Source organism: Saccopteryx bilineata, chromosome 11 (genome assembly GCF_036850765.1).
Source record: "Saccopteryx bilineata isolate mSacBil1 chromosome 11, mSacBil1_pri_phased_curated, whole genome shotgun sequence".
In the NCBI taxonomy this organism is placed as follows: domain Eukaryota; kingdom Metazoa; phylum Chordata; class Mammalia; order Chiroptera; family Emballonuridae; genus Saccopteryx; species Saccopteryx bilineata.
In genome coordinates this window covers 51,104,567-51,122,995 of record NC_089500.1, presented here as the reverse complement: position 1 = coordinate 51,122,995, position 18,429 = coordinate 51,104,567, and the positions used below count along the sequence as shown (strand labels likewise).

The 18,429-nt window shown below is 38.6% G+C and overlaps 1 protein-coding gene and 1 long non-coding RNA gene across 3 annotated transcripts in view; one reads left to right on the top strand and one right to left on the bottom strand.

Moving 5' to 3' along the window:
• LOC136315161 (uncharacterized) overlaps positions 1–5,662 on the bottom strand; it is a 62,143-nt gene extending 56,481 nt beyond the window's left edge. The window contains exon 1 of the long non-coding RNA XR_010727460.1: positions 5,539–5,662. This is a non-coding gene — a long non-coding RNA (uncharacterized lncRNA). The remainder of the gene's footprint in view (positions 1–5,538) is intronic.
• The window catches only part of MYOM1 (myomesin 1), a 164,033-nt gene that overhangs the window by 123,857 nt on the left and 21,747 nt on the right, over positions 1–18,429 (top strand). For both annotated transcript variants that reach the window (XM_066246490.1, XM_066246491.1), the window contains 7 exons: positions 8,722–8,878; positions 11,290–11,396; positions 11,517–11,561; positions 13,797–13,933; positions 16,396–16,540; positions 17,300–17,359; positions 17,972–18,039. In XM_066246490.1, the coding sequence (XP_066102587.1) occupies positions 8,722–8,878; positions 11,290–11,396; positions 11,517–11,561; positions 13,797–13,933; positions 16,396–16,540; positions 17,300–17,359; positions 17,972–18,039 (719 nt within the window). The remainder of the gene's footprint in view (positions 1–8,721; positions 8,879–11,289; positions 11,397–11,516; positions 11,562–13,796; positions 13,934–16,395; positions 16,541–17,299; positions 17,360–17,971; positions 18,040–18,429) is intronic.

Below are 18,429 nucleotides of genomic sequence, written 5' to 3'. Positions count from 1 at the left end.
CCCATTTTGTTGAGAGTCTTAAACATAAAATTGTGTTGTATTTTATCGAAAGCCTTTTCTGCATCTATTGATAAGATCATGTGGTTTTTGTTCTTTGTTTTGTTGATATGGTGTATTACATTAACCGTTTTACGTATGTTGAACCATCCTTGAGATTCTGGGATGAATCCCACTTGATCATGATGTATTATTTTTTTAATATGTTGTTGTATTCGATTTGCTAGTATTTTGTTTAGTATTTTAGCATCTGTATTCATTAGAGATATTGGTCTGTAGTTTTCTTTTTTTGTGCCATCCTTGCCTGGTTTTGGGATGAGGGTTATGTTGGCCTCATAAAATGTGTTTGGAAGTATTGCTTCTTCTTCAATTTTTTGGAAGACTTTGGTAGAATAGGAACCAAGTCTTCTTTGAATGTTTGATAAAATTCGCTGGTATAGCCGTCAGGGCCTGGACTTTTATTTTTGGGGAGGTTTTTAATGGTTTTTTCTATTTCTTCTCTACTGATAGGTCTGTTTAGGCTTTCTGCTTCTTCTTGACTCAGTCTAGGAAGGTTGTATTTTTCTAGGAATTTATCCATTTCTTCTAGGTTGTTGAATTTAGTGGCATAAAGTTTTTCATAGTATTCTACAATAATTCTTTGTATATCTACAGTGTCCGTGGTGATTTCTCCTCTTTCATTTTGTATTTTGTTTATATGAGTTCTTTCTCTTTTTTCCTTGGTAAGTCTTGCCAAGGGTTTGTCAATTTTGTTGATCTTTTCAAAGAACCAGCTCCTTGTTCTATTAATTTTTTCTATAGTTTTTCCTTTCTCTAATTCATTTATTTCTGCTCTGATTTTTATTATTTCCTTTCTTCGGCTGGTTTTGGGTTGTCTTTGTTCTTCTTTTTCTAGTTCCTTAAGGTGGGAAGTTAAGTGGTTCACTTGGGCTCTCTCTTGTTTGTTCATATATGCCTGAAGCGATATGAACTTCCCTCTTATCACTGCTTTTGCTGCATCCCATAGATTCTGATATGTCGTATTGTCATTTTCATTAGTCTGTATATATCTTTTGATCTCTGCGCTTATTTCTTCTTTGACCCATTCATTTTTTAAAAGTATGTTGTTTAGTTTCCACATTTTTGTGGGATTTTTTTCCTCTTTTTTGCAGTTGAATTCTAGTTTCAAGGCTTTATGATCAGAAAATATGCTTGGTACAACTTCAATTTTTCTGAATTTTCTGATGTTGTTTTTGTGGCCCAACATATGGTCAATTCTTGAGAATGATCCATGTACACTGGAGAAAAATGTATACTCAGTCACTTTGGGATGAAATGTCCTGTAGATGTCTATCATATCCAGGTGCTCTAGTGTTTTGTTTAAGGCCACTATGTCTTTGTTGATTCTCTGTTTGGATGACCGATCTAGAGCCGTCAGCGGTGTATTGAGGTCTCCAAGTATGATTGTATTTTTGTCAGTTTTTGTTTTAAGATCAATAAGTAGCTGTCTTATATATTTTGGTGCTCCTTGGTTTGGTGCATATATATTAAGAATTGTTATGTCTTCTTGATTCAGTGTCCCCTTAGCCATTATGAAATGGCCATTTTTGTCTCTGAGTACTTTTCCTGTCTTGTAGTCAGCATTATCCGATATGAGTATTGCTACACCTGCTTTTTTTTGGATGTTATTTGCTTGGAGTATTGTTTTCCAGCCTTTCACTTTGAATTTGTTTTTATCCTTGTTACTTAGATGAGTTTCCTGTAGGCAGCATACAGTTGGATTTTCTTTTTTAATCCATTCTGCTACTCTGTGCCTTTTTATTGGTGAGTTTAATCCGTTTACATTTAGTGTAATTATTGATACTTGTGAGTTCCCTAAAAATTTTTTTTTTTTATATATATATATTTATTCATTTTAGAGAAGAGAGAGAGAGAGAGAGAGAGAGAGAGAGAGAGAGAAAGAGAGAGGAGAGGAGAGAGGGAGGAGCAGGAAGCATCAACTCCCATATGTGCCTTGACCAGGAAGCCAGGGTTTTGAACTGGCGACCTCAGAGTTCCAGGTCGACGCTTGATCCACTGCGCCACCACAGGTCAGGCACTTTTTGTTTTAAACATCTTTCATTTATTCTTGGTTGTCCCAAGTAATTTTAAAGTTTTTCCAAAAACACCTTTTTCTCTATTTATAAACCCAGAACTCAGGAAGGGTATACCTTTTTTCCAAATACAACTTCAATTTCCTATTCTAGATACTGTAAAACACTGGATCTACAAAGTCACTCTTTAAAAACACTTTATTCTGACCTATGGTGGCACAGTGGATAAAGCATCGGCCTGGAAATGCTGAGGTCGCTGGTTTGAAACCCTGGGCTTGCCTGGTCAAGGCACATATGGGAGTTGATGCTTCCAGCTCCTCCCTACCTTCTCTCTCTCTCTCTCTTCTTCTTCTCTCTCTCTCTCTCTCCCCCTCCCTCTCTTTCTCCTCTCTAAAATGAATAAATAAAATAAAAATTAAAAAATAAAATAAAAAAAACACTTTATTCACAGAACCATGTTAACAAATTAATTAAAACTTAACAATAACAGAACTCTTTGAATTTGAAAAGCCTATAGAAAGAATCTGATAGCATCAGCATTTTAACTCGTGACAAATAGGCAACAAGCTCATGGCATTGACAATCACTGCATTGCATTTTAAGACAATAACCGTGTCCTATAATTACACAAATATTTAAACTGCATTCTTTCTTTACAATATAATATTGTTATTTTAACTAAACATTATTTCCTAATGAGAATTGTTATGGAATTCAAGAAATATACTTAAATAACTAATATTTAAATTATTTTTAATAAATTTGAATTTTCCAAAATCTTGAGATTCTGATTATTTTTAGAATGATGCTGTCAACAGCATCATTGATTTGCAAGAGAGAAGATCCAACTTTGCATTCTGAGCATAAAATTAAGTAGGAAACCCACTATGCCTTAGAATTTTTTCTAAACATTGCAATTCTAAATGTGCCATTTCAATCCAGTCTCTGGCACAGATAAATATGTATGAAAAATAAGGAAGAAAAATCCTTGCCCTTGTAGAATTTAACCCTATTCTTGATTAAATAACCAGTGCAGCTTTTTGAAAAATAAAAGTCTAATTACTATATTTTCCCATGTGTAAGATGCACCCTTTTCCAAAAAATTTAGGATCTAAAAACTGGGTGGGTCTTATACAGTGGTTGTAGATTTTTTTACTTACATTTCCCGTTTTCTCACGCTTGATGAGGAGTTGTATGAATTTTATGATGAATAAAATTTGAGTTCAATAACTTTATGTAATATATATTTTTTCAAATTTCTGGCCCTAAAATTATACATGGGAGCATTTTATACATGGGGAAATACTTAAAAGTATGTGATTTTTAAAACTGTGTCAAATACTTTAATTATTTATTTCTTCATTTTATTTAAATAACTCAACCACTCACACTCATCATAGCCACAATTATATGTGTATAAATTGAAGAGATGTTCATGCCTGTTTCTTACCCACTGTAGATATTGTTTATCATGTGCTTATTTGACATGATTAATCAAGAAAAGCTTCATAGATGAGAAAAACTCTCTTATTTACTAGTTGACATTACATCTATCTCTACTTCTTTTGTCTGTCCAGACAATTACTTATTTTTAAATTAGAAATTTTAATCTAAGACTTTCAAAAAACTACACATTTTTTTCTAAAACTATAAATTAATACATTTCTTACATTAGAACCTAGCTGTATAGTAATGATGTAAGACTCATAGGATTAGGTAGAAACACATAGATGGCCTGGGATTTTTTTTTTTTTTTTTGTATTTTTCTGAAGTTGGAAACAGGGAGGCAGTCAGACAGACTCCCACATGCGCCCAACCGGGATCCACCCAGCATGCCCACCAGGGGGCAATGTTCTGCCCATCTGGGGCATTGCTCTGTCACAACCAGAGCCACTCTAGCGTCTGAGGCAGAGGCCATAGAGCCATCCGCAGCACCCGGGCCAACTTTGCTCCAGTGGAGCCTCGGCTGCAGGAGGGGAAGAGAGAGACAGAGAGGAAGGAGAGGGGGAAGGGTGGAGAAGCAGATGGGCACCTCTTCTGTGTGCCCTGGCCGGGAATCGAACCCAGGACTCCTTCACGCCAGGCTGATGCTCTACCACTGAGCCAACCAGCCAGGGCCTAGATGGCCTGGGATTTTAACATAACATCTTTTGTTTCAGTTCATGGTTTCATAAAAGATATACAAGGACTTTACAAAAATTAATTTTCCAGAATAATTCAACAAGACAATTCTATATTCTTTCAGTAACTCAAGCAATTTAGACATCAACTGAGCAGGGTTTTCCTGTTTTCCAAGAAATAATGTCGTTGGTTCTGCTTTTTTGTTTTCTGCCTCATCTCCTGCTGTCCTGTTTCTTACTCTTGGTGTGCCTGCTTATGGCAGCATCTTATTTCCCTCTCTTTTTGGGGTTTAATCTACCGAGAGAAACCAAACAACTACACTTGCTTGAATCATCTCAAGTTAAGTATAGATTATAAGGGATGGTCTATGGAGTTTATCACGGAGTTTCCAGAAATACTTGTAATGGGTGGACTTTGCCACATCAGCATTAGCTCTTAGAGGCTTGTTTTCCTTCCTTCTCAGTTTTGGGCAAGATTCCAGCTGGGTGAAGTAGTAGAGCACAAAGGTTATCTATGGAATTTAGAGAACGGTTAATCTAATTATATTGTTTATAATTTTTCAGTTTTGTGATTCCTTTGCAGAAAAGCCAAATTTTTGACTTAGTGAAAATCAAGATTCTTAACCTACACAGTGTTTTCTGTTGTAAACTTAAGTCATACCTCTAATATATAAACAGCAAACATGTGGATGATTTGCTTCCTTTCAAAAGAGATTACAGATAAGTAATGAATGATTAATATGAAGAACTGCCATGCCTTTAAAACAAATATTATACAAATAGCAAGAACAGTTTACTTAACTTCCATCCCGTTTTTCCTCTTCATAACAATATATTTATACAAAATTTTCAAGTTATATTCTCTCTGTGACTCAATCATGCTGTGTATTATAACACTGTCTAAACCTCAGCATGCTTAGATGTTAGTCTTAAATTTTAATTAGAGTATTTGTTCACTATTTGTTATATAACAATAGATTGTGAGGATTAGTCATGTGTTACTAGGAATAGAAATAAAACATGGTTTGTAATTTCCAATGAAGTAGATGCCATCCTTTAAAAGTAATATATGATAGACAGTTCACTAAAGAAACAATTAGACTTTGGTGGTTGTAAAGCCAGTAGCCATGGCGACTGTCACAGCTGCCTGGCCCATGCAGGTTCGCATTTGATTTGGACAGACAGTAATAAAACAACGGAGCCAAGAACTGGTGGGCCATCATCTTTATCCTAGCTTGCACCCAGTGGGCAAGAAATACACACAGTGGGAAAACACTTCCCTTTCCATTCAGGGCTCCCAAAGCCACTGACTTATCAGAGTTTTCTAGAATCAAAGGTTTCTAGCTCACCAGACTTATTCACCTCTGTCCTCCATCTCCTTCCTTCTCCCTGCACAAACTCTGCACAAACTGGCTTCTCCTTCAGCACTCTGCCATCTTGGCTGCTTCTCCTCTCCTCCACATGGCGTTTCTCTGCTCTCTTCTAGCATGGGCTCCTCTGCCCCATTTTATAGTGTAGAAATCAAAACCTTTAATCCAATAGACAAACAAGGAAGTCTCTGAAACAAAGTCACTTATCTGAAGCATAATGGATTCCTCATGAGAGTGCACCACCCCACATCATGCAACAGTCAAGGGTGTGGGGAAAAGCTTAGTCTTAAAACTAAGCCTTAGGCTATAACAACCCTGCCTGCTTACAGCCTGTCCCCCACACCCAATGCAAACTATAAGCGAGCAAACATATATATCATATTCACAAACTTATTTGACCAACAGTGGTGCAGTGGAAAAGCATTGACCTAGGACATTACAGTAGCTGGTTTGAAACCCTGGCTTTGCCCAGTCAAGGCAAACATGGAGGTTGACGCTTCTTGCTCCTCCTCCCTTCTCTCTTTCTCTCTCAAATAAATTAATAAAATCTTTTTTAAAAAGAAACAATTCCTTAATTGATCATTTCCTTTTATCCATATAGCCAAATATGAAAATTATCCTATTTGTTTTTAAAAAGTAATTTTTAAAATCTCCTAGAACTAGTCTTCTCCAAGCTTCTCATGTTGTTAAAAATCACTTTTTAAACATTTGTAATTGAAGCACACACAGTCATCAATACAGACACAAATTAGATCACCCGCCAGGCTTTGGAACCAAGGCTCTTGTGTCATGGCTCACTGAGCAATGATGTTTTGGTTTTTTTTCTTCTTTTTTTTAAAGAAGTATTTTATTCTCCTCTTTGAGCATGTTCTATACTTATTTGTAATGACTATAACATGGTGGAAATGATGGATTGTGATTTCTGAGGGTAGATTATAAAGGCATTGCAGTTTCTTCCTTTCTCTCTCTTGGATCATTCACTCTGGAGGAAGGCAGACACCCAGCCCTATAGAAAGGTCCACATGAAGGAAGGGAGGCCTGTTGCTAACAGCCATGTGTGTAGCCATCTTGGTTGATCTTTCAGTTTCACTCAAGCCTGTAGATGAGTGTAACCCCAGATGACATCTTGACTCTCTAGCTAAACGGCTTCCAAATTTCTGGACCACAGAAATTGTGAGATGACAGATGTTTTTTTGTTTTCACTTGCTAAATTTGGGAGAAATTTATTAGGCAGCAATAGACAAATTCTACATGTATTAGCACTCATTTTCTTTTGGCCTTCCACCTGAGTGAAATTTTACAATTTTTCCCCTGACAAGTTTCAGTGGACAGTAGGCCAAGATGCTGGCTTCTTATGATCTAAATCAGCGGTCCCCAAACTTTTTACACAGGGGGCCAGTTCACTGTCCCTCAGACCGTTGGAGGGCCAGACTATAAAAAAACTATGAACAAATCCCTATGCACACTACACATATCTTATTTTAAAGTAAAAAAACAAGGCCCTGGCCAGTTGGCTCAGTGGTAGAGTGTCGGCCTGGCGTGTGGGGGACCCGGGTTTGATTCCCGGCCAGGGCACATAGGAGAAGCGCCCATTTGCTTCTCCACCCCCCCTCCTTCCTCTCTGTCTCTCTCTTCCCCTCCTGCAGCCAAGGCTCCATTGGAGAAAGATGGCCCGGGCGCTGGGGATGGCTCCTTGGCCTCTGCCCCAGGCGCTAGAGTGGCTCTGGTTGCGGCAGAGCAACGCCCCGGAGGGGCAGAGCATCGCCCCCTGGTGGGCAGAACGTCGCCCCTGGTGGGCTTGCGGGGTGGATCCCGGTCGGGCACATGTGGGAGTCTGTCTGACTGTCTCTCCCCGTTTCCAGCTTCAGAAAAATACAAAAAATAAAAAATAAAATAAAAAAATAAAGTAAAAAAACAAAATGGGAATGAGTACAATATTTAAAATAGAGAACAAGTAAATTTAAATCAACAAACTGACCAGTATTTCAATGGGAACTATGCTCCTCTCACTGACCACCTATGAAAGAGGTGCCCCTTCTGTGTGTGTGGCGGGGGCTGGATAAATGGCCTCAGGGGGCCGCATGTGGCCCGCGGGCCATAGTTTGGGGACCCCTGATCTAAATCATCACAATCTAAAGAGAAAACTTTCAATCCCTTGGGAAGTATCTATTAGAAAATTTTTTGTGCTTTTCAAAAAATAAAGCTGCTCCTTTTTGAAATCAAATAGAGTATATTTTTTCCAATATATGAAAAACAAACCAAGTTTAGACTGGAAATTGAATGCATGTCAATTTGAGAAGGTCATTTTATCTTTCAAACTGGATTTAGATGTAGAGGTGAACATTTTATATGCTGTACAAACTCTTTTGAACTTCCATATTACAGGCAGGTGCAATTTATTATAACTCTCAAAAAGAAAATAACTCAAAACACTAACAGGGTTATTTTTCTTTTAAAATTTAAATGCCAATCTTCTTGAAACATAAGGATTGCTTATAATTTGTTTCCACTTAAATGTCCATACAGTTGAATAACAGTCATTTCTAGGTTGCTATTGTTCCCATCTAGAGAAGCATTTTTAGATTGATTGCTTTATGGTTATCTGATCAGCAAAACAAGTTTTCATATATTTCTCCATTCTTAAAGGATTTACAAAATCTGAATATGTGATTAAAGGCAATTCTTATCACCTCTACTTTCTCCCCTTCGATTTTCCTCTGGTTTTCTTATCTCTTATTTATCCTTTACTGATGACAAGCTGGATATGGGTATTTTTAAAACAAAGTCATGAATCAGGTTCTCATTAGGACCATTCAACTTCTCTTTTTCTGAATGCTGCCTTTTCACCCTTATTTATGATCAACTCACTCCCATAATTGGGCCATCAGTCACGTCAACCAGTTTTTATTCAGCCCAGGCCAAACAATACTTTCCGTGATGCTGGCTCTGCCTAGGAAACATGGCACGTTTGTTTCATTACCCTGTTACAGTATAAAAGTTGAATTGTAGAGCAGATTGTCAGTCCCGGTGAGCAGCGAGGGCTTTTCCTTTGTACAAGTTCAAAGCCCTGCTTTAAGGTTAAAGTAAAAGATCTTAGGAACCCTCCTTACTGGGTCGATTTTTACCAGAAAATATCAGTGCCTGTCTTTCTTTTTTTTCTAGAAACCAAAGAGATTGTTGTAAGTGTGGATGATGATGGAATCATTTCCTTGATCTTCGAATGCAATCAGATGGCTCCAAGTTCTGAGTTTACCTGGTCCAAAGATTATTTATCTACCGAGGACTCTCCACGTGTAGAAGTTGAAAGCAAAGGCAACAAGTACGGACTGTTCCAGTCATAATCATGGGTTTCCTTTTCATAAAAGAAGGATGAAGTAAACTCTTTGCTTTCCATTTCAAATACTTGGTATAGGAGATGAAACACAAATACTTTATACCTGGTAATGTAAAAGAATAACCAGTATAAACCTTAAAAAGTAACAATACTTGGGCCCTGGCCAGTTGGCTCAGTGGTAGAGCATCAGCCTGGCGTGCAGGAGTCCCGGATTTGATTCCCGGCCAGGGCACACAGGAGAGGAGCCCATCTGCTTCTCCACCTCTCACCCTCTCCTTCCTCTCTGTCTCTCTCTTCCCCTCCCGCAGCCAAGGCTCCACTGGAGCAAAGTTTGCCCGGGCGCTGAGGATGGCTCTGTGGCCTCTGCCTCAGGCGCTAGAATGGCTCTGATTGTGGCAGAGCGACGCCCCAAGATGGGCAGAGCATCGCCCCCTGGTGGGCATGCCGGGTGGATCCTGGTCGGGCGCATGTGGGAGTCTGTCTGACTGCTTCCCCGTTTCCAGCTTCGGAAAAATACAAAAAAAAAAGAAAAAAAAAAGTAACAATACTTGTAAAGTACTTTTTACATTATTCCATTTAAAGTGCTACCTCATTTATGGTGTTAGAAGAGCTTTGATTGACATGAACATAAGCCTTAAAAATAATTCTTGACAGCTGTGAGCCTGCTTTCTATGACTCTATCTCTCTTTTGCTTGTTAGTTCATTTTGGTCATTAGATTCCATATTTGAGTGAAGTCATATAGTACTTACCTTTCTTATTTCACTTAGCATAATGCTCTCCGGGTCCATCCATGCTGTGGGAGAGGGGGAGCGGAGTTGCTGGATTGAGCAAAAAAAGAAAGGGGAAAAAAACTCATGGATACAGACAACACTGTGGTGATTGCTGGGGGGAGGGGTTGGTAAGGGGAGGTGGAGGGTGATGGACTGAGACATGACTTGGGGTGGTGAACACACATGCAATGTACAGATGATGTGTTGTAGAGTAGTTTTAAAAGAAGAAGTAAAAATTTTAAATGATCATCATTATTCTACAAATTTTGAAATCTTAAAGTAATGGTAAGGATGCTATGGGAGGGGAGCAAGGAAGAACTTGCTACTTGCTATGGATTAGACATAATCTGTTCTGCTTTTTTCACCACCACTTCTGAGGGACACAGTTGCAGCTCTACCAGGAGCTGGCTGTGTGACCTGGGGCAGTTTTTAATGCCCATGGACCTCAGATTACTCTTTCTATGGGATAGGAAAGGGTGAAGAAGATTGATTTTATGATCTAATACTGTTAGCCCCAAGATTCTGAGTTTTCTTGTTGCTTTGCCTTACTTATCAAGGTTTATATCCTTATAGTATCAATCATATTGGATTGTATTTGATTAAGTAAACTATTGCTCAGTTTTATTTATATTATAAAGCAGCCCCCAATATATCAAAAATAAATAGTAATTTTGTTAGAGAATGGCAAGGAAATACTGAATATAATTTGAAGACATTTTACAGTTACTATGCTGTAAAGTCCTTGAGGTAAAACATACATTGGCCAAAGAAAAGACGTCTGACTAACATTTAAACATTTGGCTGATCTTAGACACTGACTAGCATTATGGTTCACCAAAGTTAGAAAACACAGTGAACTAGACCATTAACCGATTTATTTATTCATTCCACAAATATTTATTATTTGTGCCAGAGAAGGCACTAGATGCTGGAGGACACAACAGGAAACAAAACAGGTCTCCTCCCTAAAGGCACACAATAAAGAATAGAGATAATGAAGTAGGCAGCGCCAGGCAGTTTGGTAACCTCAGGAAGGGGAAGTGCGGGGTTGACAGGAGAGAGGCCCCAGAGTCACCAGCAGCGTGTTCTGCCCTGTGGGGAGAAATGTTTCAAGCTCCATACTGAGGGCTGATCAGCTATAAATACCTTTTTTCTCTTTTATTTTATTTATTCATTTTTTGCTAAAAATATTTTTTATTTTTTATTTATTGATTTTGGCATGGGAGGAAGGGAGAGAGAGACAGGAACATCGACCTGTTCCTGTAGGTGCTCTGACCGGGGATAGAACTGGCAACCGCTATGCTTTGGGACAGCGATCCAACCAACCCAGCGATCCGGCCAGGGCCTAAAAATATTGTTGTTTGGCATGTGTATTGGTATGCAATGTAGCTTGAGGATGGGAAATTTACAACAGTTCTCTCCTCCCATCACCATCACCTCCTACGCAGATGTCAGGAAAGACTCCCCAGAAACAGCAAGAGTGAGTAGGTGTTATGTCAGTAAGGCGGATAGAAACAAGTGCTCCAAATAAAAGCAGTAGCATGTGCAAATGCCCAGAGAAAATGCAGGACTCAGGTCCCCAGATGCTATACGAACCTCATTTCTTACCTCATTCTGTTCTTAAGAACAAAACTGACCTTCAAAGACCTCGGGATGGAAGACTTGGGCACTTTCTCCTGTGATGTAACAGACACTGATGGAATAGCATCAAGCTACGTGATAGATGAGGAAGGTAAATTTAAAAATCAATTCATTCACAAGTCCAATGCTGCTTTGGGTTCTCAATGACATTCTGGGATCAACTTTTGTTTTAATAATTGAAGGTTTAATTGTTCTCGTTGTTTCCCTACAGAGTTGAAACGTTTACTCGCTCTCAGCCAAGAACACAAGTTCCCAAGTAAGTGTCCACAATACTTTCATGGAGTTTAGCGATCTTACTAGATGGCAACTTCTGGAATAGGGCAGATGACAACTCTAACAGGATTAAAAGAAGAGGCTCTTCAGAACATATAATGGAACATACATTGGTAGCTAGAGATGTATTGTACTTTCTGGAAGTGTTGCTTTTATCTTTGTCATTGTTCTCAAGCAATACAAAGAATAGTAACATAGGAACTATGTATATTTCATTCTCTGTTTCATAGAGAAGTGATGAGTTGCACAGGCATAACAGCTGCATAATTAAGTTCCCCTTCTGCTGAACTATTTTGGAATCACACCCACATGTATATTTTCTGGACACATTAATTCTTAAGTCTTTTTGGCAAACCAATTTCTTCCTGAGCAATTTAATATTGGCATTTAATAGAAGAATCATACTTCTAAATAAAAACGCTACCTACTATTTTAAACGCCTGAAAAATAAGGTAAAGATGCTTTGGTCAGAGAAAGAATTTCACTGAACTAACTACAAACCCTTCAATAAACCACTTTCCACATAAAAGATTTAATTTCACAGTTGACACCTAAAAGCAGAGAAAGAAGTCTGAAATGCCTTCGGAAAGTTCCACTGACCTGATACGATCTCTTGCCATTGGTACCTATTGACAAAAGTAGTGAATTGTCTACAAAGTTACACCCTAGAGTTTGAGAAAACAAATAAGGAGGTATAGCGTATATTTATTCTTTTCAATCAGGAATTTTTTTCACTCATTAACTCCTAAAATAAAACTTCCTTCACTAATACAGGAGTTAAGGAGCCTAGGAAATTGTGCCCTAACCCCAGACTGTGAGCAAAACTTTGTATGTTTGTATATGTGCATTTTCTAGGGAGAGGGTCTATAGCTTTCCTGAAATTCTTAAATGAAACGGTGATTAAAAACCAAACTGTTCTAGAACCAACTGCCTGACCTCACTCCCATTCCCAAGGAATAGCTGATCATGAGTGTTGATGACTGTTGGCCTCAGCTGTAATGTTCTCAGAACCAGCTTGTTCAGCAAAGCGGCACAGGGGGCTGTAATGTAGGATGCAGACCTTCTGAATTCCAGGGGGGAACCGTTTCTCCTCTGTGTGCTGATTCACTGGAAAAGTAATACCGGGCATGGTGTCTTAACAGTGGGCTCTGTATTAGAATGGCTGTTCTAATACAGAACGGCTGTTACAGAACGCTGTGAGCCGAGTCTTACAGCGAATATGGAATAATGCAAATGAAAGGCATTCCTTAAAGCTTGAAAAGGGTAGTTTTAGGACAAATACAAAGAAACATTAATGTGTATTTGGTAAAAGTTTAGGAAGCTTATAATTTAAAATGTAGCAATGCTACATAAAATTTTGAAATAGGTTTAATAACAGTTTAGAGAAAGCAAAGGGTGATGATTTCTTCAAAAGGCTGTAGAAGAACTACTAAACTTGGAGAAGCAACCATGCTTTTCCACAGAGGCTGCCCAGCGCCACCTCTGGCTTGGTCTGAGAACTGAATAGAGAGCTAGTTCATCTAGAAAAGTGTAAATGACGAGCTAGTTCAGCTTGGATACACAAACAAAACGAATTCTCTTTTAAAATTTATGTTTTAAAACATTCTAAAGAGCCTCCAAAGGGAGTTAAATTATGAAAAAAAAATCAAATTTAACTCCTTTCCAAATATTTTGAAGTGGCTAAGATCATAGAATGGCAAAGCTGGAAAGTATCTTGGTTAATTAGGACATTCAGTTCAATGTCATTCATTTAGAAACGAGTCAAATGAGGCCCAGCGATGTGAAGTGCCCTCCCTAATATCATCCACTTTGTCAGTAGCCACCGTTGAACGAGGCTCCCGCCCTCCTGGAGCCAGCCCAGGACTCACTCCACCACACTCTGTTACTGCTCCTGAATAAACCTCATGAAAGCCACAGTAGAGAGTCACACAGCTTGGCTGAAGGACCCCGGGATGTCAATTCATCCTTCTCGTTAAAGTTGAGATACCTATGACTCGGAGAAGGCAGACGACCTGCCCGGAGTGACAGGCAGACTGAGAACCCAGGTCTCCATCCGCGGGATCGTGCTTTCCCGGCAGCCCCCGCGCTTTGCCTCCAGGCTTTCCAAGAAGCAAGGTGCTCCATCAGCATGCATTCCCACGGAGTGCTTTTTCTTGCTGAAAGAATCTGTGTCGGTACAACTGGTTACCAGTATAATGATTGTTTTTATTCCTCATAGCTGTCCCAGTTAAATCAGAGTTGGCAGTTGAAGTTTTGGAGAAAGGCCAGGTCCGGTTCTGGATGCAGGCTGAGAAACTGTCTGGCAATGCCAAAGTGAACTATGTATTCAATGAAAAGGAAGTTTTTGAAGGGCCGGTAGGTTTTTACACTTTTTAGATTTCTAAAATCTTTCTAAGTTTTTATAGAATGTGCGCGGGAAGCCTATTATAACGCAGGTAAGTAGTTATGAAAACCGCCGAGTGTGGGTTGGGGAGTTTAAATTTCACGCATAGAAAAATGTAGAGGAAAACATAAATTGATTGTATTATACTACCCAATCTGGGGCACTTTTGAGAATGAAAAAGGGTATTAGGTATTTTTCCAAGGCAAGAGTTGTAAATCAAAACTGTCCCGGGCCAGTTGGGAAGTATAATCGCCTGTGAAAATAGAGCTGCTCTCTTGAGAAGGCAGAAGAGCCAACACCCTGACCTGAACTCATATCCTCACATCAGATCCTCAGCAGGGACTTGGTTCTTTCAGGCAGAGGAAATATGTAGCCTCTATTGTTCCAATGACCCAGAAAAAAAGATGGCTTTTCTGGTAAAAAATGCAATACATCTTTATTGTAAAAAACTTTAAATACTGGCCCTGGCCGGTTGGCTCAGTGGTAGAGCATCAGCCTGGCGTGCGGAAGTCCCGGGTTAGATTCCCGGCCAGGGCACACAGGAGAAGCGCCCATCTGCTTCTCCACCTCTCCCTCTCTGTTTCTCTCTTCCCCTTCCGCAGCCAAGGCTCCATTGGAGCAAAGATGGCCCGGGCGCTGGGGATGGCTCTGTGGCCTCTGCCTCAGGCACTAGAATGGCTCTGATTGCGGCAGAGCGATGCCCCAGATGCGCAGAGCATCGCCCCCTGGTGGGCATGCCAGGTGGATCCCGGTCGGGCGCATGCGGGAGTCTGTCTGACTGCCTCCCCGTTTCCAGCTTCGGAAAAATGCAAACAAAACAAAACAAAACAAAAAAACTTTAAATACTCAGAAAGAACAAAGTTTTTCGACTGTTTGATATACATACTGATATATAGTTTTTGATCTTTTTCTACATTTCTGTGTGTATATTTATTTGTGTCTTATTTACATAGGTGATTGTGTATATCTAGGTCTACTTCTTTGCTTTTAAAGTAAACATAGTTTCCATAGAAAGAGTTACAATATCTATGCTTTATTTGTCCGTCCCCCACCCCCCACCCCCCAGACATCAGTAGAGCCCACAGGATTGGGCCAGTGCCTGGTGGGACTGAAGAATTTGGGTTTAGGGGCCTGGCTCTCACCTGTATTATTACAGGTGTGAATGGGAGACGGAAAAGATGGGGAAGAGGTATGGTTTGTGGCCCTTATTACCAATCTGTTCTCCTTTGATCAAGATATATTTTTGAAACATTTGAGGATTAGTTAGTAAAGGGAAGAATGAGGAACATAATGAGTAGATGGGTATGCAGTTTATTCCTTTTCAACTCACATAGTAATTTCCAGTGAAGAGGAAAGAAAAGCTTTGTCAGCATCACTCTCTTTCGGCACAGCCACTAAGGGAACACTAGTGCACATATGTGCATAGACCCACTACCCTTTATGTGTTCACACATACGGGCATGTTGCTGCACACACATGTGCGTGAGCGCGCGCACACACACTGTTCATTGTCATTGCAGTTGGCCCTAATCATATTATTTTGTTGAGTAGAAAATACTGTCTGAGGCCAGGTTTTGTAGAAGGAGATTCTGAAATAAAGTATCTCCTTCAAGTGACTTATGGAGAACTACTCTCAGGAGTAGGGTGTAAGGAAAACTAGGAAGATAAAAAAAAAAGCTAAGTAAAAATGTGACCTCGGTTGAAGACTGACTTCTTTCAGGAGAAGCTTCAGGGCCGGAATTGCATGACGGAGTTCATCCCAGACCTGAGTCTTCATTCTGTGGCACTTTATAGGAAAACTTCATTAATTTAAATTCATTATAGAATTTGTGCTGGTATGCCTAAGGGCTAAGATTTATTTTTACACTGAAACAAACAAACAAAAAAGGTTGCCCAAGCCACATGATAAAATAAGCATAGCTAAACAGGGCAATTTCAGTTCATTAGGAACAAATGGATTTCAAATGCTTTGGAAGCGTTTTTTCACATATTAGTTCAGTGGATATTTATTAATTGTCTGCTATATACCAGGCATGTGCCGGATGCTAGGGATATAGCAATGATGAGACAGATACTTCCCTCATACTGCCTATAGGTTGCATTATTCTGCTAATGAAAATGAATGTAATCTGGAATGTAAATAGGAATCTAAAAAGAACTTTTTGATAACATTTTGTGACTTGGGATAACAAAACTTTATATTTAAAAATTAAATTTTAGTCATTTTAATAATCATTTCTGGTCAAGGCTACATATTCCAAATAATATTTTCTTTTTCTTGGGTACACAATTTTGAAAAGTTGCTCATCTAAAAAACATGTTAACAAGAAATTTTATTAAAATAATGATTATTTGGAATTTGTATTTATTTAACCAGGCATATTGTCATCATATCTACCTCACTGATTTCTCTTTTTATCTTTTCACATTGAAGAAATATAAGATGAATATTGACCGAAACACTGGTATAATTGAAATGTTCATGGAGAAGCTACTGGATGAGGATGAGGGCACATATACTTTCCAGCTTCAAGATGGAAGAGCAACTGGCCATTCTACTCTTGTTCTCATCGGAGACGGTAAGAATTCTGTGGAACATTAGCTGGGAGACTCTGCTGCTCCCTTTAAGGCAAATATCCCATGGCACAAAATGGTCATGTTAAAGGGGAGGTTGGAATGGTTCTCATTCGGATTCCCATGTTTGAAATACAATTCTCAGTTAATACTTTCCATAGTATTTCATTATATAGGAGTGAAAATTAACCGAAAAGGAACACCAAATTTATCCCTGGCCTACAGGCAGGACTGCATATAAAATATCTCATATATAAACAAGTATTTTCTACTGAAATTCTCCAGTGAAGGAGATTGCAATACAACTGAGACTGTGTGTCAGAAACAAACTTGATACTTTCTCATGTATACTTACTTTAAATTACCTTCATTAAGAAGAAAAATATGCAAAAGTAGAGCATACCAAATTAATCAATCATATATCACAACTAGATACAATGTAGTTGTGATTGTATGTCAGCTGCCATAAAAGCCCCCATGGAAACCGCCAAGATTTACAATGTGACATTTAACAAAGCGATAGAAAGGCTGGCCAGATCTCTACGTTTACAGTATCCGATACTATTTCACTATTTCCTAGCTTTACTGCCTTGAACAAATTACTTAACCTTTCTAAGACTATTTCTTCATATATGAGGACTAAAAATGAAAAGTGGTCATGATGCATGATTGTTTTAATAATTAATGTAAATCACTTAACACAGTGACTGTCATGTACATTTATACCACTCCACTCAATTTCTTATTTTCTTTTTAATTTTTAGTTTATAAAGAGCTCCAGAAAGAAGCTGAATTCCAGCGGCAAGAATGGATCAGGAAACAAGGTAAAAACAGTTATTGAGTAAAGAAATAAGCTTCAGGCCTGACCAGGCAGTGGCAAAGTGGATAGTGCATCAGGCTGGGATGCAGAGGACCCAGGTTCGAAACCTCGAGGTTGCCGGCTTAAGCACGGACTCATCTGGTTTGAGCATAGCTCACCAGCTTGAGCCCAAGGTTGCTGGCTTGAACAAGGAGTCACACGGTCTACTGTAGCCCCCTGGTCAAGGCACATATGAGAAAGCAATCAATGAACAACTAAGATGCTGCAATGAAGAATTGATGCTTCTCATCTCTCTTCCTTCCTGTCTGTCCCTATCTGTTCCTCTCTCTGTCTCTGTCACACACACAAAAAAAGAAAATAAGAAAGCTTCAGATTCTTGAACAAAATATTCTAACATTATTTATATAAAGAACTAAAATGAATATTACTTCTGTTAGTACTGCTATAAATAAAAATATTGAAATTATTTATTATGAAATGGTATCCATTAAAATATTTGAAAACAAAATCTTGAATTTTAAAAATTTTACTTCAAATATAAATCACATTAGAATTTAAAAATGAGCTTTGATTTTGCTTTTATGACTAATAGAGTGATTGCTGCTGTTATTTATAGGTCCGCATTTTGCTGAGTATTTGAGCTGGGAAGTGACTGGTGAATGTAATGTACTATTGAAATGTAAGGTAAGGCGTAGATAAATTTTTAACATTTGTTACAAAGGAAATAAAGATAAAATAGAATGTGAGAAGAGGAAGATCAACTTTTCATCTCCTCCCTTTGAACCAAATGATAAGTAACACATTCTTGCTGTTGAATGTTACTGTTAGAGTTGGTTAGTAAAAAACATTTAAAATAAAACACATAAAAATATGGGAAGGCTTAATAATCAAAATTTATAAAGAAATTCTAAAACTCAACACCAAGATGGTAAACAATCTAATTAAAAAATGGGCAAAGTAACTGAATAGAGACTTCTCCAAAGAGGACATACAGATGACCAATAGGCATATGAAAAAATGTTCAATGTCACCAATTATCAGATAAATGCAAATTAAAACCACAATGAGATACCA